Raw genomic sequence first — 22,191 nt, 5'->3', positions numbered from 1 at the left:
CATAGCTTAACCACAGGGAGTGCATTCCTTCATCCTCTCTGTGCCTTTACACGCTCTGTTCACTCTACCTGGAGTACTATGTCCTCTTCCCACCACTCACCTCTGCGTGTTCACATTCTCTGTATCCTAGTTCAAATACCTCTTCACAAATCTTCCATATCTGATGTCTTTAAGCCAGAAATAAACTCACTCTTTCCTCTAAATTCTTATCTTTATCCCTTCTCAAAGATAGAATGTTCTGTTTTATATATTGAAATATGAATGTGTGTCACTGTTGGCTGTTAGCTACTTGAGGGTGGAAATGTGGTTTATCTTTCCCACTTAGCCCTCTAGCCAATCCCCCTAGTCAGGTAAGCTTTGTAGTCCTTACAAAGCCAGTATTTAAGTGAATTTGCATGGTGCTTCCCACTTTATTAGGGTGTATTCACAGCCATGATCATATTTGCTTCTCAAAGCAAATATGGAAGGCAAGAACAAGTATTAATCAATTTTATATATGAGAAAACTGAGGAACCAAGAGAATAAAAGATTTAACTGAAGATCTCTAAACTGGTTTTGTGGAAAAGCTGGGAGTAGAAATTTAAATCTTTAGAGTTACAGTACCGGTTATTTTCCAAGAAACACTTGCTGGTATGTGTTGTATCATTAAACTGTGGAGAATAGTTGACACCAAGTCGTTTTCTTTCAAATACATTAAATATTTTACTCTGATCCTTCCCTGTGTCTGCCAATTACTGGGATTATATGATAATTTGCTCCTCGCTTAAGAACATTTAACAGGAAACCCAGATCGAGTGGCTCTGTTCTGGCTTGGGTGGGTTTGGGTATTTTTGTTGCTGCTTCTAGTGATGGTTCTTGCTTTCTTTCTCCCTCTGGATCTGTCTTTTGGTACAAACACACCCCCAACCAAGGGAAAGGGTGAGGTGGATTTCTTTCCCTTTAGCACCTAATCTTATGATGAAAAACGCAGGTCCCTTTCTCTTAAAACTCCAAGATCTTTCCCTTCCAATGACTCCGAAGCCTGGGTGGATACCTCAACTCAGGGCGCAGAACACTTGGGGTCTGAGTGTGCAAGGACCATGCGGACCTGTTCAATCCCGGCCTTTGGGCTCCAGCCCAGCCTTCCCGGGGGGAGGAGCCGCATATGCGGCCAGGTCATAAACCCGCCAGGCCGCCGGGCTCCGGATTTGCAGCCTGAGGCAGAGCTCGGGGGCTGTCGGTGGGGACCTTGCAGGAGGGCACCCCAAGCCCGCCCGGCCCGCCCAACCCAGCCCCTGCGCGCAGCCCGGGCCGAGTAGGACCCCGCGCGCCCCTCGCCATGGCGGCGCCCTCGCGGCTCCTGATCCGCGGGGGTCGCGTGGTCAACGATGACTTCTCGGAGGTGGCCGACGTGCTGGTGGAGGACGGCGTGGTGCGGGCACTCGGGCACGACCTGCTGCCTCTCGGGGGCGCTCCTGCGGGGCTGCGGGTCCTCGACGCCGCCGGCAAGCTCGTCCTGCCCGGAGGCATCGACACACACACGCACATGCAGTTCCCCTTCATGGGCTCGCGGTCCATCGACGACTTCCACCAGGGCACCAAGGTACCCGCCCCGCCGCGCCCCCGCCCCGCGGTACCCACGGAGGCTCGGGCAGCCTCCCCAGTCGTCCCGGGGTCCTCAGCAGGGCCGCCTCGCGCGGCGCGGCGCCGAGGGGATGGGTGGGCGGGAAGGAGCGCAGCCCCGGCGGGTGTCAGAGGGGACTCAGATTCTCTTCGCTGGGGTGCCTTCCAGGCGCCCCTTCTCGGCGGCAGCCGAGCAGCCTTGGCTCAACCAGATGCCCTCGACTCCTCCTTTAGTGGTTAATTTGACGAGTTTAAGGCCATCCCCTTACCCTAATTTCTCTATACCGCTTACTCCCCAAATCTCCCCGCAACCCCATTTTGATTGGTGTTCTGTGGAAGTCGCAAATCTTCCATACATTCTTTAGAATCTTTTTTTAAAGTAGGCACTTCCAGCCATTTCTCCCAACCATTTCGACCCATCCTTTATCCCCAACCAAAACCAAATGAAAAATCCATTCACCTGGTAGTTACAGCCTTGACTCAAAGTGAGCAGTGTAGCAGGTGATGTGTCTGAGTAGGCTAGATGCCCACCGTGTTCACGTTCCCGTCCCCTACCCTCTGCCCCCACTCCCACCCCCAGTAGAAAAAATATAGCCCCGACCAGGGTTTAGAAGAGAAAGTATTCCAGAAATGATCTCGCAACACTCACACACACCAACGCAGCCTCGCAGCAGGCTCTTTTCTCCATCCCGCTTGCGCTGGGGACACAACATTCTTGCTGCTGGAGTACCCATAGTTTTACTGATGTTGCAGGAGGGTAATCAGATCACCACTCCCCAGGTGAAGGTAGGCTTGGGTTTCTCTAGATACAAAGGCCTAGAAGTTTGGGTCAATGAAAGGAAACTTAAACCAAACTTGTCCAACCTGTAGGCCGCATGCAGCCCAGGACGGCTTTGAATGCGGCCCAACACAAATTCATAAACTTTCTTAAAACATTATGAGATTTTTTTTTGCAATTTTTTTTCTTAGTTCATTGGCTGTCGTTAGTGTTAGTATATTTCATGTGTGGCCCAAGACAAGGGAAGCCAAAGTTTGGACACCCCTGCAGCATTTCCCCAAAGCTCCTCAACACAAGATCAAGAGACTAACAGAGCAGCTTTACAGGAACATAGAGTAAAAATTCTACTCTCAGCACTTGGGCTAAAGTAAAGCCCACATCCTCCTTAAGTCCTGTGTTTTGAGCTGCCTTGAGAGAAATGGCTCCTTCCAAAGTGAAGATGTATTGATATACTAAAGGCCTTTGCTTTTCACCTGGACCATACCTTGATGTGTGAAACAAGTTGGGCTATTAAGTCCAGTGTATAGTAGGCTTCCTTCCTCCCTGCCTCCCTCTCTCCATCGCTCCCTCCCTTCTTTCTCCCCCCGCTACCCCCTCCACCCCTCTCTTTCTTTCTATTCCCATGTTACTGTGGACAGGCCGACAGTCTTCCAAAGCAGTTTTGGTGATAGCTACTTCATTCATATACTGATTTCTGACAGTTTTGCTCTCCTTACACCTCCCCCTCTCCAAGTTCCCCAATCCTCTATAATTGACTGGAATGATTAACAGAAAAAAAGGAAGGCAGGTAGATTTGACCCAGAGAGAAGGATCTGAGCAGGCTGCTCAAATCACCATTTGGAAAGCTTCTCCCTGATTACTAATTATCAACCTATATCTTTATGTCAATAAAGTCTTTTGTAGGACAGATTGTTGTATGCTTTGAAAATTAGCAAACTTTGTTTTGTTTATTCATTTTTCCCTTTTGCTAAAAAGTAATATGCACTGAATTTGAATGAACTTATTTTTACATTTTAAAGAATTTTTTAGCTATCAAAACAATATGTGATTATAGGAAACAATTGGAAAAATAATAGGAAAATTAAAAGAAGCAAAACATTAATAATACTCTCCCTCTCAGTGACAGCCAATGTTTTGGTGTATTGCCTTTATGCTTTTTAGCATGCTCTATTTTACATAATCGATATCATATTGTGCATGTGTCTGTGTGTGTACACCTATATTTAAAATGTCAGAACTTGCAGTTTTCAGTCATAGTGCAAGCCCTTTCTGTTATTACAGACTTATCATTAACAAAGAGCTTTGCTGATAGCAGGGCATCCCATTGAACACTCCCACCTGCAAGGTGGGGAGCTGCTATTTCTGACCATGAGTTGCCCACTAGCAACATTCTCCCTCTTAGAGCTGAGCAGTAGCTTTCATTCTCTTTCTGCCGTCAGGGTTCCAGATGAAGCAGCAAAGAAGAGAAAGTGGAATGCTGTGGGGGAGGGGCATTCCCTCTCTTTCTCAAGATTATCTTTGCGTGCCCCAAGGTCCTGGGAAGTGGTTCTTGGTCTTCTATCTTTTCCTTAGCCATTCTGGGATTCTCTAGTTCAGAGAGATTTATAATTCTTAACTGAGAATGTAGGTCCTTATGGCGTATAGTCTGTTGTCAACATCTCAAAGGATTTATCCACCAGCTGATCCTCTAAGCATTTCTGTACTTAAAGGTTGTGAAAACATTAAACAAAAACATGTTCTTCATGAGCTTAGGATCTTAAACAAAAAATGATACGGTCAGAGATATTAAGGTCAAAGGTTTAGCAAATACCAAATTCCTGTTGAATATTAAACAGTACTTACAAAGGGGCTGTGTTGCAATAGTCTAGTTCAGAGTCAGTTGGTTGGATCCCAAGAGGTAACCACTCCCACCCCCAGAAACAGCTGAGGCTTCATAAAGTGAACCAGATGGGGAAATATAGATAAACATAAACATTACAGTATTGACCTGAATTCTGAAAGAAAGGCATTATAGAGTTATTTTGTCTTCTTTCCTGGCCTTTGCAATAATCCCCAAAGCAACGCTGGTGGGTGTTTGTTTTGGGGAGCTAGAGACAAAGATAGGCCTTTTGTAAATACTGGTTGTATGATATGTTAAACTTGAAAAACATCTTCTTATTATACCTTTAAGTAACATCTATTTTATCAAGTACATACCAGGCAATGCCCTAAGTTGTGCATTATCTTCCAAAAATCCCAGATGCCATTGTCTACTTTTTTACAATTGAGGAAATTGAAGCTTAAGTTACCTGCCTAAGGTTGTACATCTAGGGCTGTAACTCATTGAGTGGCTCTTCAAATTTAGTACTGCCTGACCCCGTCGCTAAAGCTGTTACCTATTAGTGTCTGTTCTTTTGAAAAAACATATAATGTTCAGATTTGTCAGGGTGGCAAGTGGTAGATGACAGAGCCATATAAGTTGCATTTTAATGCGAGGCATCTTTTCTCAAAAATAGAGCACAGCCATCTTTAGAAAAGACAGTAACTCTTCACTTTCCTAAAGCTAGAGGCAGTTAAGGTTATCAAAATAAATACACACTGCAGGTATTCAGTTTATAAGGCATTTGTATAATACATACATTTATAGCCATATCATTTGTAAGGGTGCAGAAATGGACCTTAAGTACAGAAAAAGCATAAAGTAAAAATGATATATTACACTTTCAGGAAATGGGCCCCTAAAGTTTAGACCAATAGCTGTTTGCATTCTACATCCAGCAGGCTGATCATTTATAATACCTGACAAATACAAAAGGATATTATTTGTGGTACTCTATTTATCGATCACTAGATTGTGATGGGACTCAATTTTAAAAATGAATATACATTAACTAAAGGTTATTTATTTTGTAAATCTAATTCATGTCAGAGATTGGTTTAAAGCCTATAACTGATTAGCTTAATTACAGGTAAAAGCTTTCTGAAGTAAATAATGGAAATAATGTTCTGCTTCAAAGAAATCATATTTCATTTTGTTGGTCTATACCAGATGTACAGTGGTCTTCAGATAATTCAATATCTATGAGGAAGGACAATGGAATTTTTTATTCAATGGGTAGTATGAATTCAATAAATTTGAAAGAATCGTGACTTTGCTTTTACTACATTCTGTGATAAGAGAATGAAGTATAAGAGTTTGGCAAGTTTTCAAATATACATAAATTTGTATTCAGAGGTGTATGCAGGTCAGAGTGGGTGGAGTTGCACTGAAAACCCGGTAGTGTCAGTAGCTGGCAGGAGGAACATCTTTTTAAAAATTGGGAAACCATGCAACACATTTTTCTTTTTTTCTTCTCTTTTTTCTTTATTGTAAAGGACAAAAAGTTCTCAAAATTATTGAGAAGGGAAATTACACTTTGCTTTGAAACTTTTTGGTAAAATGCCATTGTGGGGATTACTTACAAGGCAGTGTAAGGCATGTGATTAAGCACACCACACATTTAGTTGTATTTATAGAGCTTCTGCAACTTGTGGAAGAGCTGTGCTTCAAAAACCCTGGTTGCAAATCAAATCCCCTTTTCTGTTGCTTGCCAGAGCTCCCGGCTGGGCTTCAGGAGCTGCGTGGGCTGATTTTGTGACCTTAGGCAAGTAATTTCCTCTCTCAGGATTGTCAGCATTTTCTTGTCTGTGAATGAGGCATTGGTTAGATGAGCAATTCAAAAAGAGTTTTTTAAGTTATAAAAACAATATATACTTATCATCCAGACCTTAAAAAAATGCTGGCACATTATAGTCACTCAATATGCATTAGTTAAATGAATCAACTGCTTTTTCAAAAAAGAAAAATACAGATGAGTATAAAGAAAAATAATATTTAAATCACCTATAATTTTAACATTTGGCTCCCTATCCTTCTAGATATTTATTTGTTGGGGGAACGTGTAAACATTTGTTTCCTTCTACCAAATTGGGCATACTGATGGGAGTCAGCCTTGTTTATTAAACATTTCCCCCTGTCCTTAAATACCACTGGAGAATGTGATTTTGTGGCCTCATTATCCTCTCTGAGGATAATGATCTCTGAGTCTCGGATCTCTCTCTCCAGCCTGCATATTCCTTAAGCATCAGGCCTCAATTTCTGCCTGTCTCTGGATATCACAACCTGGATATCCCAGAAGCACCTCAAACTCAGCATGTGCCAAACCAAATGTGACCTCTCCTTCAAGTTTCAAACTCATTTTTCTTCCTGTTTCCCAAACTTTGATGGTTCAGCTCTCATCTTCTCCATGATGGACATTTTGGTGATCTCCAGTGTTTATCCACTATATAGCAATGCTGTGACAGACATCCTTATATGTAAATTATTGTTCATATTCTTGATGATTGCCTCAGAAATGATCCCTTAGAGTAAAATGCCTGGGCCAATGAGTATTAGACACATCTTAAAGGAGTTTAATACATTCATTCAGACTGCTCTTCAGTTTATGTGCCCATTATCATTCCCATTTCACTGTATTCTTGTCGATGGTGGATAATGACATTTTATTTTATTTTATTTTATTTTATTTTATTTTATTTTATTTTATTTTATTTTATTGAGACAGGGTCTCACTCTCTCACCTGGGCTGGAATGCAGTGGTGCAATCCAGCTCACGGCAGCCTCATCCTCCTGGGCTCAAGCAATCCTCCCACCTCAACCTCCCGAGTAGCTGGGACTGCAGGTGCACGCCACCATGCCCAGCTAATTTTTGTATTTTTTTTTTTTTTTTGTAGAGACAGGGTCTCACTATGTTGCCCAGGCTGGTCTCAAACTCCTGAGCTCAAGTGATTTACTCACCTCAGCCTCCCAAAGTGCTGGGATTACAGGTGTGAGCCACTGTGCCTGGCCTGGATAATGACTTTTTTAAAAATCTATGTCAATTTCAGAGGAAAAACGTAGCACTTCTTACTGTCTTTAAAAGATCATCTCTTTAATAACTGGTGAGGCTGAGCTTTGAACATTCGTGTTGTATTAGTAGTTTAGATGCTCCAGCTTCAAGGGTTTGTAATTCTGTGGTTCCCTTGAATGGCTGTTTAATGATTACAAACTTAACCTTCAGACTCATCAGAGGAAGCACAAAAAAACTCAAAGATGAACTGAAACCACTTGATGCTAACTAAAGCTTTGGTTCTGTTAAGGGTGTTGTGTATTAGGAATCCTTTCACTGACTTAGATTCCAAGACTTGCCTTATTTCAGCTTTGATAGTCCATAGTTCATGCTTTTCACCTCCACCCCTTGTTTTCTCTCTCACATGTCTGGCCTGGGTATTTTCAATGTCTCTATTAGTCTGTTCTCACACTGCTATAAAGAAGTATTTGAGACTGGGTAATTTATAAAGAAAAGAGGTTCAATTGACTCACAGTTTCACAGGCTGTACAGGAGGCATGACTGGGGAGGCCTCGGGAAACTTACAATCATGTTAGAAGGTGAAGGGGAAGCAAGCACATATTCACATGGTGGCAGGAGAGAGAGCAAAGGGGGAAGTGCTGCACCCTTTTAAACAACCAGATCTCATGAGAACTCACTCATGAGATCGACAAGGGGGAAATATGCCCCCATGATTCAATCACCTCCCACATGGTCACTCCCCCAACATTGGGGATTACAATTCAACTTGAGATTTGGGTGGGGACACAGAGCCAAACCATAAAATGTCTGAGAGAGGTAGTCTAGAAATCAAGGTTTCCATGATGCTTCTCTCAGGGAGGAAAGTCTTTTCCTTTACCCTCTTATGTTTAGTAATTGGGGGCCTGCAAATTAAACTGACAAAAGAGAGATTCACAAAAGAAAAGACAAATTAAAAAAATTCACATACATATATAGGAATTCACAGAAAAATGTGACTCAAGGAGGGGGCTAGATTTGGGGGGTTATACACCATCTTAACAGAACAAGGGAAGGCGGAGCAGGCACTTACAAAAAAACAACTTCTTAACAGGGGATGGTCACAGGGAGAAAAGACACATAGGAAAACAAATGACTTTTAGAAAAGATAAATGGGCCCTTAGAAGGAGATATGGGACATATGATAGTTTTGTGACAGTGTCTATTTAGGTATGGTGTCAGCTTCCAAGTCTCTAGTGATAAGTCAATCTTCCCTGGTTGTGAAACCCCTAGAGAGGGGATTTATGATAATTGAGGTCTTTGGGGAGGCTTTGCTTTATAGCAGATTTGGGACTTAAGGAAAAACAAAAACAAACAAACAAAAAAACACCTATTCTCAAATATCTGGAGCTCAAAATAATATTTATGCTACAGTGGTATATTCTAGAGTCTCAACTGCCATCTAGTATGGAATAATCCCAAACTAACGATTTTTCAAGCTGGCTGTTAGGTTCCATTAATTCAGTCAACAAGTATTTCTTGGAAACCCACTAAGTGCCAGGCATTGTGGCTGGTGCAGAGGTTATAGAGATGAAAACCATGGTATTTGTTCTCAGCGGTAAACAGACTAGAGGTATATGGGTCTCTAATCTGTCTGGACTTTGATAATAAATTTTATATAGTAAGTTTGGGCTTTATAGACTTTGCTTTGATGATTGTGACAATTTTTTAGTAAACATGTGAGGTCAGTGACATCTGGCATTTTCCCTGTTGCTGAGTCATCAATCACAGTGGCCTGCATCACCTGGCTGTGTTTCTGACCTGCTTACTTGGCTGACAAGTGAGCCTGGGCAACTGGCCACCATCTACACCTCAACACTGCTTTGTGCTTTCTTCTCACACGTCAAGTAACAAGTTGAGAAAGGACACTTCAATTTTTTCTGTTATGTTTCATTGCATCTAACAGGGAAACTGTGTTATATAGTGATAGTCACGGATGAGTTCCTGAGCCTGAGGATCTTTTCACACAGAAAAGACCTTAAAATTCACCTGAAAGTAAAACAAAATGTAATCATTTTTAGAAGTCAAGAAAGTATTTGAGGCATAGATACAGAAATAAACTAAAATTGTGTTTGTTAAAAGTCTTAGTTAACACTGCTTTGGTAATGAACTTTGGAAAAACTGAGCATTCAGCCTTCAGATGTGGTCTGCATTGACACTCCATATTAACATGTTCATAGAAGGATCTAGGAAACTACAGGGCCAGGACTAGCAATATTTTTGGGAAATGACATTTCACACTAACACGCAACTTACACAGCTTTCCCAGTTTGCTATTGGAAAAGTGAACCATCATAATTATTCCATCTCGTGACTTTTAGGGAAATTCACTGGTCCTTCTCTTCCTTTCCCCTTCAAACATTTAGAGAATATTCATGTTCCAGGTACTGTAATGGGCACAGAATATACAGAGATGAACCAACATTGATTAAATCAGAATCTCTGGGGAATGGGGTAAACGCTTTCTATATGATTCCTGCATGATCCAGGGCTAAGAATTGCTTGGACTCAGCACAGGAATGGGTAGAGGAGGGAAGAACATGAATGATGTCTCTCTCTGAAATGGGAAAGTCCTCAGGTCTCCTAAGAGAGGCAGGGACAGTGTCAGTGGAGTGGAGTGAATGAGTTGAGAGGGAATAGCTCAATAGACAGCTTTGGAGAAAGCTAAAGTTCAGGTCATGCAGGACCTTATGGGTTGGGCAACAATTGTTTTTTCTCCATCTTAAGAGCAAAGAGAAGTCAATAAAAGATTGGAAGTGGCAGATATGGCTGGGCAGACATATAGTAGGTATACCTCCTACCTTGGAGTTGTGTTCACATTGTTGCTCTGAGGATTTTCTGGGGACTGAACTCCGGTTGCTCACAGTGGTAACCTACTCATTAACACACCCTCTTTATGGCCCTCTTCCTTTCTGTTTTCCCTCCCTTCTCATTTCTTCACTGTGCTAGTCCAGTGGGAAGACGAAGGTGGCACCGGGCAGTAGAGGTGAAGACGCAGGAGTAGAGAGGCTCCTGGAGTTCATAGAAGACAGCCTCCAGGGTCTTGTTGATGGATTGGATTTGGGGATACAGGGAAGAAGAGAAGTAGGTGTCAGGAGTAACTCTTAAGTTTCTGGTGGGTTGGATGATAGTGTGATTAATATTCCAAACTTAGGGAGGCAAGAAGCCAAGCATGGACAGGAATGTGCAAGACATCTTTACAAAGCTGAGTGTGCTTCTGGATTTGGGACAGACGTTGGGACCATGAAACTTGTTTTTGTAGGTTTCAGTGATTGTGAGAGAGCTAGAAATTCAGCCATGAACTTTTCTCATTAAGGCTCAAACATACCGTTGGGTTTCTTTTTGTTTTACTTGGGTGGTGCAGGTTCTGTGATGGATTTTAGTGAAACAAAGTCACTTGTTTTAGGATAAGCTTAGAAATAAGAATTTGGTGGCACCATAAAAGGGAAGAAAATGCATTTGGATACAGTAGTGTACCCTGAATCACAGTTTCAATTTCTCCAGTTACCTGAGGTCAACTGTAGTCCAAAAAACTTAAGTGGAAAATTCCAGAAATAAACAATCATAAGTTTTAAATTGTACAACGTCCTGAGTAGTGTGATGAAACCTCAAGACATCCTGCTCCATCCTGCCTGGGACTGGGACGTGAGTCCTCCATATGTCCAGCACATTCATGCTATAGACGCTCCCTGCCCGTCAGTCACTTAGTAGTTGGCTCGGTTATCAGGTCAACTGTTGCAATATTGCAGTGCTTGTGGCCACCCACAAGTCACCCTTATTTTACTTCATAATGGCCCCAAAGTGCAAGAGTGATGCTGGCTAATTGTTCTATTTTTTATTAGTTATTGCTGTTAGTCTCTTACTGTGCCCAGTAATAAATTAAACTTTATCACAGGTATGTACATATAGGAAAAAACATAGCATATGTAGAGTTCAATACTATCCTCAGTTTCAGGCATCCACTGGAGGTCTTGGAATGTATCCCTCTTGGATAAGGGATAACTCCTGTACTTTCAGTAATGATTTACAATGGAATATTCTTAAACAAAATCTTGTGTAATATTATGACCCACTGTTAGAGTTTATCTCAATTTCTGTTCCACTGCATTTCTTCTGGAAGCAGTGTGGGCTCCCCTGTCCCCCAAAAGAGTTTTTTAGATAAACTGGAAGGTTTACAAGGAAGAACAGTGAAAGTAATTAGGAGCTGAAATAATTGATTTGTGAGCCAGGTTAGAAAAGCTAAATCCATTTTGTTTGGCTAACTGACAAATAAAAATGGAAATAAGTCAATCAGGAATAAAAGCAAAGGAAATAACTAGGCTTCATGTAGCTATTTGAGAGAAATTGGCCCCAGCCATCCTTTCCCATTCAATACAGCTTCTCCAAACTCATTCCCAGTCTGGGGTTGAGGAGAGGGAGATAAGAATGGGGATAAGAAACAGAACAAGAAGAAACAAAAGATAAGTGGTTGTTCCTCTCCTGTCTGTTTCCTGCTCCTAGTTAATTAGGAAGGTGGAGCATTTGTGATCAACCCTCATTTAAGAGCTTTCAAATTGTAGCCCCGAGAATTTTCATTTGCTTTAGTTTTAGAAGAGTGGCCCTTTGACTATCATATCTTCAGTCTGGTAAGAAGACCATCAGCAGCTCTGTCTATTTAATTTATACACCATTTATGGTCATGTGTCACTTAATAGCAGGAATACATTCTGAGAAATGTGTCATTAGGCAAATTTGTGGTTGTGAGACCATCATAGTGTGTACTTACACAAACCTAGATGGTATAGCCTACTACACGCCTAGGCTATATGCTATGACCTGTAGCACCTTGGCTACAAACCTGTTCAGTAGTTACTCTACTGAATACCATAGGCAATGACAATAACTGTGTATCTAAACATTGCTAAACATAGAAAAGGTACAGTACAAATATGGTACTGTGATCTTATGGGGCCACCGTCATACATGTGGTACTGTCATTGATCAAAACACCATTATGGTACATGACTGTACATATATATGCCCTGTGTCATATATTTATATGTAAAATATTTATTTTTCATATAAAATTATGATTTTAATAGAAAGTTTAGCAAATATTGAAAATAAAATTGAAGTAGGGGAAAATTAAAATGACCTGGAATTATACCACCTAGATCCAGCCACTGTAAACATTTTGTCTTGGCTCAGTGTGGTTTTGTGTTCGTGCTGAGTGTTGGTATGTTCCGAAGCATGTTATTGTGGCTCATGTTGTCATGTCTGGCTTCTCGCTCCCTGGCCATTTCGGCCAGTCTCGGGACCTCTATGGCATCCTCTAATAGGTCACTCCTACATTTTCTCCTAGTCTTGTATGCTGTTTGGAAACAGGTCTGTATGTCTTCCTGTCTGCAAATGCCACCAGGTGGACATGTGCCCAAGCACCTCACTCTCAGGATGTTCCCCACTTAATTCACGTCCCTCCTAAGTGCAGATCATGCTCCTCCTCTGTCCACTCGCCTGCCATCGTCTCACTCATCCTAGTCAAATCAGCTCACCTGACTCCCTTCGCAACTAAAAACAATCATTGCCCTGTTTTCCTCCTCTGGGACCACCACTTTATATGGTCCCCAGTCACCTTAATTCTGCCCTTTAACATTTTCTGCTGAGCTGCTACCTCTTCCCCCCAGATCTTCTTCCTCAGAGCTTCTCTTCATGCAGTTCACGTTTCCCAGAGGCTCAGGCTCTAGGGCCTGATGACTCAGATTCCAACCCTGCCATTGTTCCTTGCTGGCTATAAGACTTTGGCCAAGTTATTGATGGTTCTGTATTAAGTTTTTTTTTCTTTATTTTACTTTAAGTTCTGGGATACATGTGCAGAATGTACAGGTTTGTTACATAGGTATACATGTGCCATGGTGGTTTGCTGCACCCATCAGCCCGCCATCTGGGTTTTCTGTATTCAGTATTCACCACCCTAAAATGGAGTTAACCATAGTACCTACTGTAGAGCTCTTGAGATGGTTAAAATATGCAAAACATTGGAATAGTTCCTAGAGCATCATGGTGCACAAAAACAGCATCACAGCACTTGCTGTGAGTCAGATATCATTATACTTAATTGGAAACTTCCACGTGTATGTCCTAATCCTGATTGAAATCCAAGCCGTCTCTAATCTCTGAGTTGATCTTTCTCTCCTCTGAATTCCCAGTCATCTTTTCTCTGTACCTCTTCTAGGGAGCTTAGCAAATTTTACCTCCCTTTAGCAATTTTTATACTACTGTTTATTTTAAAAGTAGACTTGCTACCTGTTATTACAATCTAACTATTTTATATTTATTTATTCATATTTCTGCTTCTCCTATAAACACCCTGAGGGCAGAATCATTGCCTAATTATTTGTGTGATCTCCCACTCCCTTCACTACATACAGTGGCTTGGATGTGGTAGAACTTTTCTGGTTTTGTGGAGATAGAATCCACCTACAATACAATTCGGCCATTTAAAGTGTATAGGACAATGGCTTTTAGTATGTTCACAGAATTGTGCAAGCATCACCACAATCAATTGTAGAATACTTTTTGTTTTGTTTGTTTGTTTTGAGATGGAGTTTCACTCTGTCACCCAGGCTGGAGTGCAATGGCATGATCTCGGCTCACCGCAACCTCTGCCTCCTGGGTTCAAGCAATTCTCCTGCCTCAGCCTCCCTAGTAGCTGGGATTATAGGCACCCGCCACCATGCCCAGCTAATTTTTGTATTTTTAGTAGAGATGGGGTTTCACCATGTTGGCCAGGCTTGTCTTGAACTCCTGACCTCAGGTGATCCACCTGCTTCAGCTTCCCAAAATGCTGGGATTACAGGCGTCAGCCACCATGCCCAGCCAAAACACTTTTCATACCCCCAAAAGAAACACCATACCCTTTAGCTATCACCTTGGACTCTCCTCATCCCACCCAGCCCCAGACAACCACTATTCCACTTGCTCTATGGATTTGCCTCTTCTGGACATTTCATATAAATAGAATCACACAATATATTATCTTTGTGACTAGCTTCTCTCACTTAGCATCATATTTTCAAACTTCACCCATGTCATAGCGTATGTCAGTACTTCATTTCCTTTTATGGTAAAATACTATCCCATTGTATGAATCTATTAGATTTTATTTATCCATTCATGAGTCGATGGACATTTGTATTGTTTCTACTTTTTGGCTACCATGGATCATGCTGCTGTGAATATTCATGTGCAAGTTTTTACGAGAACATGTTTTCATTTCTCTTGGCTATAGGCCTAGGAGTGGAATTGCTTGGTCTTGTGGTAACTCTATCTTTAACTGTGAGAGGAACTCCAAATTGTTTTCCAAAGTGGCTGTACCATTTTGCATTCCCACCAGCTGTGTATCTAGTTTCTCCACATCCTGCATGTGGTAGATTTTAATAGGGAAAGAATAGAAAGAGTAGTTCTTTAAGCTTTATTTTCTAGTTCAGTAGATGCTAAAAGAGGACTTTCTTCTAATGCTTTAATTAACAGCAGATTCTATTAGAAAAATGTCTTTCATCCTCAAGGGATGTCTTGTCATACTGGGAAGACACTTTTAGAAGGAAGAAGGTAAGAAGATTAATCTGTATTCAAATAAAAATACAAAGCCTGAGGAATTTTTTTTCCTAGTATTTTCATTACATCAATAGGGATTTCTTAAGAAATGCAAATATGTATTGTTTTGCCACAGATAAGGCAGTGTTATTTAAAGGTGGAGACAACATACAGGATCCTGTATAAAAAGTGAAATTTTTGAGAGCAAAAAGAATTGGAGTGGGGCCAAGTAAGTTAAGGAAAAATAAAAATCTATTGAAGTAAGCAAGAAAAGTGGGAGTAGAATAGAGCTGGCATATCAGGTAGGACATGAGGGCATCCAGTGTATCTGGGGGCCGTTGGGGGAGGGTGGTGGGGGCCGGAAAGAGAGACTGAGGCACTGCCCCCTCCTGTGTTGTAACATGACCACATTTATGGTGATGAGGTAACACGATATAGGGAAGATGGAAAAATTCCTAATCCTGAAATAGTAGTGCTCAATCCATAAAGCACTTACCATGAATCAAACTCTGTACTAAGCACTTTATTTTTATTTATTTGTTTATTTTTGAGACAGGGTCTCTCTCTCTTGCCCAGGCTGGCATGCTGTGGTGCAATCATAGCTCACTGCAGCCTCAAACTCCCGGGCTCAAGTGGTCCTTCCATCTCAGTCTACCAAGTAGCTAGGACTGCAGGCGCATGCCACCATGCCTGGCTAATTTTACATTTTTGTAGAGATGGGGTTTTCACCATGTTGCCCAGGCTAGTCTTGAACTCCTGGGCTCAAGCTCTCCTCCCGTCTCAGCCTCCTAGAATGCTGAGATTACAGGCATGAGCCAAGGCGCCTGGACCTAAGCACTCTGTATACATTACTTCAGTTTAATCCTCCTATCAAGCCTATGGTTTAGGTACAATTGTCCTCACTTTGCAGATGGCGAATTAAAGGCACACAGAGGTTAAGAAATTGCTGAGATTACCACCGCGAGTAAGTGTTGATGCTGAGCTTTGTACCCTGGTGCCCGTGAGCCTCCCAGGTCTGTGGTCTAAGCCACTGTGCTAGCATCTGTCCTGTCTCTGTTTTCTTCACCTACGTTGTTTGAATACAACAATTAAAAACAATTAACCATCTTGTGATTTTAGTTTAAATGAAATTGATTTAAATAATTAGTCAAAGGCATGTGATTTAGTAACAGTTTTTAAATTAGTAGTGATGTAATGTAATATAATGTGCTAAGGGGTATATTGCAAGTTGAGGCAGAATGCAGGGATTTATAGACCATGTTATGAAGATTCCAGTTTGTGCAGAGGCAGGGAGAAGCACTCAGTTTTCATCTTTGGAGTCAAGTGGTTACATTTTTGCTTTGGAAATATCTCTCTCGTTGCAATGAGGGGTTTGTATTGGAGGGAGTGGGAGATGAAGATCAATCAGGACTCTGTTACAATAGTCAAGATGAGGAATGAGAAGGATCTGAACTAAGACCAGGGTGGTAGCAGTGGACAGAGGGACAGATGCAAATCTAAGAAAGATAAAGGGGTCACCATTTGGTTTCTGGGAATGGAGGCAAGACCGGAACCATGTAAGTCTCCCAGGATTCTGAGAGGACCACAGGGCAGTTAGAGATACAGTTCATCAGGATGGATTCTAATAAAATGGAATTTTATAATAATGAATATCACTTCTCAAGAAAAAATATGTGCATTTTTTCCACTTTTCCATTTTGATTTTTCTTTACAATCCTCACTCTGTTTTCTTTGAGTCAAATCCATTTTCATCTTATCAGATATGACATTCTTTTTGCAGAAGCGATTCCAGCAGGTTTAATACTTTAAACTTAATTTATGAAAAGTCTATTCATGCCCTTCTGGGTCATTTAAACAGGCAGCATCTTTTTGCAATTTCCTGGACCCATCGAGTTTGCCCAAGTGCTTACAAATGCACATTGTTCAAGATGATAAATGACTTAACTAGGAAATTGATAGCTAATTTGTTGAAAACCTCTTATGATTCCAGGCTGCTCTCGCAGGAGGCACCACCATGATTATTGATTTTGCCATTCCTCAGAAAGGTGGCTCCCTCATTGAGGCCTTCGAGACCTGGCGAAGCTGGGCTGATCCCAAAGTTTGCTGCGACTACAGCCTTCATGTGGCAGTGACGTGGTGGAGTGACCAGGTAAAGCACCTGGATTTCAATGTGTTCCCATTGTCCTCTTGTCCTCACTCTGCACAAGAGCAAGAAACTGGTGACATTGATTGCTTCCTAGACAACAGGAGGACAGAACTGTCAGGAAGACTTTTCATTGCATATTCTTTTGTGTCTTTTGAATTTTTAATTCTGCGGAGTATTACCAATTTTAAAAACTAAATTTAAAAAATCATATAAAGACAATAGGATAAATCTTTTATGCTCATTCATAACAGCTTCTCCTAATATTTAATCAATGAATCATCAATGCTTTAAGTGTAATGTTTAATATACTGATTTCTCTTTTTCTTAAATTCAATATCCCCCGAATCTTTTAAACAGTATTTTCCCACAGGTTAGAACTTCAATAAAAAATGTTTAATTTCTCAAAAAAAAATCAAGGAAATTCTAAATTTAGAATTCTCTAGAACTAGAAGCCTGCCTTCCCACTCATGAGCCTTCTTTAGAGAGGAAGGGACAGGCCTGGACTGTTTCCAGAGTCTTCTCCAAGCTGTATCTTGACCGAGTGATCTTCCTACTCTGCTAATGTTACCACACCTGGTCAGATGATTTCATAATAGAGCTTAAAACAACCTTCCATGTCCACTAATTGCCCAGGCCATGGCAGAAATAACATGATTTAGATAGAAAAGACAGTTTTGAGAGATGTTAAAATATGTTGATTTCCTCCCACATAAATGTGTGTGTGAATTTTGGAAGAAACTTTTACTTGGAATTTAAATTGCAACATGTTTTTCCACATTGCACTTAATTCAGCAATCTTTTTACCAGAAAGAGTTCACCATTAGGACATTATTTGCGTATCTTATAATCTCACATCCCCCACAAACTCGGGCTTTAGACAGCAAGTTAATCTAAAACAAATAATCAATCTTTAACAGGTGGTTCAGCAAACATAATAGCAAGGTTTATAGTCCACAGCTAACGTTAGTTTTTCTCCAAAAATGCCATTTTTAGTGATGCATCTGAACTCTTATGCTTTTAGGATCGTCCCTCCTTTTCTTCCCTTCCCTCCCCTCCCTTCTCTTCTTCTTTTCCCTCCCTCCCTCCCTTCCTTCCTCCCTTCCTTCCTCCCTTCCTTTCTTTTCTTCTCTTCCCTCCCTCCCTTCCTTCCTTCTCTTCATTTTCCTATTCTCCTATTTTATAAGATGGAGCAAAGGTGATGGTGTTTGTCCTTATCAGTGCTTCTCACACTTTAGTATACAAAGAGTCACCTGGTAAACCTTGCTAAAATGCAGATTGCAGATTCTGTTCAGGGGGGTTATTCGTTTGCTAGGGCTGCTGTAACACTAGCAAACAGAACGTACGACAAACAGAATGGCTTAAACAACAGACATTTACTGCCTCACAGTTGTGGATGCCAGAAGTCTGAGATTTAGGTGTCAGCAGGGTTGGTTCCTTCTGAGGGCTCTGAGGGAGAACCTGTTCCTTTCCTCTCTAACTTCTGGAAGTTTGCTGACAACCTTTGGCATTCCTTGTCTTGTAGAAGCATCATCCCAATCATTGCCTTCATCTGCATATGATGTTCTCCCCATGGAGGTCTGCATCCCAGTTTCCACTTGATATAAGGGCAGCAGTTACATTGGATAAAGCGCACATGCTCGTGTCCTCATCTTAACTAATTACATCTGCAAGGACTCTATTTCCAAACAAGGGGTTAGGACTTCAACATATGAATTTTGGGCTCACACAAGTCAACCCATAGCAGTAGGTTAGGAGCAGGTGGGACCTGAGATTCTGCATTTCTAGCAAGCAACCAGGTGACGCTGCTGCTGCTGGTTCAGTTGCCACACTTTTGGAGGAGGAAGGCTGAAGCTAATATGCTTGCAAGTTGTATAATGAGATTCTTCCATGGATGTGGATGGCAGGGATGATTAATGAGGGCTCTTCTACTCAGGGAGCAAAAGATATTTCATGTTAGCAATGCAGATCATAATCCCCTTTGGAAGCCCATTATGTGAATATGCTAACAATGTTTCAAGCATTTTTTTTTCTGACTATAAAACTAATGTACTCATTGTAAAAAATTAGAAACTGTTAGGGGGAACAAATGAGGTGCACTGTCCCATGTTCTGTCCCTTGCTGTTGTCACTTAACCTAACTTGGAGCACATTCCATCACTTGTCCACTCTCAATATTTTGGTGCTTTTTTCTAGATTAATTAAGTAGCAATTAATTTATTCAATAAATAGTTATTGAGTGGGCACTATGCACCAGGCACTGTTCTAGGATACAGCAGTGGACAAGCCTTACAAGGCCCCTTCTCTCACGGGGCTGAAATCCTGGTGGGGCCGACAGGTGATCAGCAAATAAGGACTGCTATGCCGGGTGATAAGCACCATCAAGAAAAGGGAGGGACATTTCCAAGGGAATAAACAGTGGTAGCAATGAGTAAATTCGCATGTAATATTATCATTCTTAAACTTTGCTGACTCAATAGAATTACACTGCTTTATTTTGCACTTTTTAGTTAGTAGGAAATTTCTTGCATGTGTTTTTAGTCATTTATTACTCCATGAATTGTTGCCAACATTTTTCAACATGTTTTTCTTATCAAGTTGAAAGAACTTTTATTAGCTAAGAGCAATAATCCTATGCTTGTTACACTTTTCATTGTGTGTGTGTGTATGTGTGGGTGGGTGGGTGTGGGTGTGTTTTAACATATAGAAGTTCAAACAGTCTTATTTGGTCAAATCTATGAGTTTTTCCTTTGGAATTTTTGATCCTTATTGAGACTTGAATCTGACCTACAAAAGCAATTATTGAGGCTGGGCGCGGAGGCTCATGCCTGTAATTCCAGCACTTTGGGAGGCCAAGGAGGGCAGATGACTTGAGGTCGGGAATGCAAGACCAGCCTGGCCAACATGGTGAAACCCCATCCCTACTAAAAATACAAAAATTAGCTGGGCATGGTGGTGCACGCCTGTAATCCCAGCTACTCAGGAGGCTGAGGCAGGAGAATCACTTGAATCTGGGAGGTGGAGGTTGCAGTGAACCAAGATCATGCCACTGCACTCCAGCCTGAGCAACAGAGCAAGACTCTGTCTCAAAAAAAAAAAAAAAAAAGAGCAATTGTTGAGATAGCTTTGATACTAACTTGCCCCTGACCCCTGGCAACCCTGAAGGCCTCTGAGCTTCCAACGGATCCAGAGTGGAGTCTCCAGCTCTCACCTCCTAGGAGCTGCCAATGGGTCCCATGCCACCACGGCTGGCTCTACAGCTAAACCATGAGTTTGTGCTTTCTTGGGCATGCCCGGGTCCATCTGCATCTTCTACTTTCTCCTTCTAAGAACTCCACCCATGGCTTTCAGATTGGAACCTGAATCCTTACCTCACATTAACGTTCATTCCTGCTGGATCCATGATTGCTTCTGTTGCTGCCAACATGGCTTCAAGGTCATTTTTTAGAATAATTTCCTCGAATCGGGAGATAGATGCAGAGAATTTTACATCCAAGTACAGAAATAAAGCACTTTGGGAAAAGCTATTCACTTTTTCATGATTTAAAAGTATGAGAGCAGCAGCAGTTTATCAGATGAAATGGGGTATAACCTGGGAAAAAGATCAAGGCCTTAATTGCATTTTTGTGGAACTAAACTATTGTTCTTATTTTCCTTATTTTACTTAGTTCTCTTCCGAATGCAACGTTTTAGAGAATGTTGAAATTATCATTTAAATTAGAGTAACATATTGTTGTTATGGTTGCTGCTTCCTTTTAGGTTAAAGAAGAAATGAAAATCCTTGTGCAAGATAAAGGTGTTAACTCTTTCAAGATGTTTATGGCCTATAAAGATCTGTACATGGTGACAGACCTGGAGCTGTACGAAGCCTTCTCTTGGTGCAAGGAAATTGGAGCAATTGCCCAGGTCCATGCAGAAAATGGAGACTTAATTGCAGAGGTACGCATTTGCATTCCAAAGCTACTATAGAAATGACAGCAGCCATAACATAAGGTGAAGATGATTGGGCCTACATAGGTAAACTCATTTAATGCATTGGAAGATGAGAAATCCAGAAATGGATTTTCCGTGGCTCGGAAACGGATTTTCTGTGGCTCAGAAACTCCCAACTCCATTTCCTTGAGTCCCTGCTCTCAGCTTTATGCAGGTGGTATATGCGCTAGAATGAGGATTTCCCCTTTGCAAACCAGCTCTTAGATCTCAAACATGTGCAGTTATGAAAACACAAATACTTTTCTTTGTGTCCTCCAGCATACTTTTGGCTTTGTTGTTGTTTTTCAGAAGCTTAGGCTGCTGGTTCAGAATACCAAAGCGTGGTCAACATCAGTGTCATCTGATGACTTAAGCAGTGTATTAGGTAGCTGTTTAAAGCCCTGCTCTTTTCAGAAACTGGATATTAAAATGTGCTCTGGAGGAAACTGGATGATATTTATTTCTCATGTTAGTCCCATTATTAATGCCTGAAGGATACACCATCTGCAAGATTTAAAGAGCTGTCTCTTGCCCTTTATATTAGCTGACTTTTTTTTTAATCTCCTTAGGCTCAGCTCCCATTAAAGTGAGTGAGATTGAGGCTCAGTGGCCACAAGGCAGAGAGGAATAATGAGAAGGGAGCGTGAGCTGTGAAAACAAAACAAAACAAAAAACAGACCAGGGTTTAAATTGGACTCTTCTGCTTTATAGTTTCATGACAACAGGAAGTATTTTTACCACTCTAAGTCTGGACTGCATGCTCTTTTTGTAAGGAAGAAATAACATTTTGAAGAAGAAAGATAACAGGTCCAATACCATTTAGTGGGTTGGATTGGGGAGCAAGTGAAGAGGATTATTCCGTAATAAAAGTAAAACTGATTACATAGTATGACAGTGAGTCACTTCAACAAGGATCCACAGTATTTTTATTTTGTCTGAATCAATATTGTCTTAAATATAGATATTGCTTTTCAAAGAATGTGATTAGAAATAACTTCATATCTTTTTCACCTTTTCTTTTTAAATTTTTTTATTTTTGTGGGGTACATAGTAGTGTATATATTTATGAGGTACATGAGATATTTTGATACAAGCTTGCAATGCATAAGAATCACATCATGGAAAATTGGGTATCCATCCCCTCAAGCATTTACCCTTTGTGTTACAAACAATCCAATTATATTATTTTAGTTATTTTAAATGGTGCAATTATTTTTTATT

The 22,191-nt window shown here is 41.1% G+C and overlaps 1 protein-coding gene across 3 annotated transcripts in view; it reads left to right on the top strand.

Moving 5' to 3' along the window:
• The first annotated feature begins 1,284 nt into the window (after nucleotides 1-1,284).
• Nucleotides 1,285-22,191, top strand: part of DPYS (dihydropyrimidinase) — an 88,634-nt gene continuing 67,727 nt past the window's right edge. Inside the window, exons 1-3 of one of the 3 annotated variants that reach the window (XM_055116848.2) lie at nucleotides 1,285-1,582; nucleotides 16,898-17,005; nucleotides 20,758-20,937. In XM_055116848.2, coding sequence (XP_054972823.2) covers nucleotides 1,319-1,582; nucleotides 16,898-17,005; nucleotides 20,758-20,937 — 552 coding nt within the window. In that variant the 5' untranslated portion in view covers nucleotides 1,285-1,318. Of the gene's footprint in view, nucleotides 1,583-16,846; nucleotides 17,006-20,757; nucleotides 20,938-22,191 lie in introns of all 3 variants that reach the window. The other 2 variants (XM_063606870.1, XM_063606871.1) reach the window with 2 other exon arrangements.

Source organism: Pan paniscus, chromosome 7 (assembly GCF_029289425.2).
Source record: "Pan paniscus chromosome 7, NHGRI_mPanPan1-v2.0_pri, whole genome shotgun sequence".
Lineage (NCBI taxonomy): Eukaryota > Metazoa > Chordata > Mammalia > Primates > Hominidae > Pan > Pan paniscus.
The sequence above is the reverse complement of the archived record's forward strand: the minus strand, read 5'-3'. Positions and strand labels throughout refer to the sequence as shown.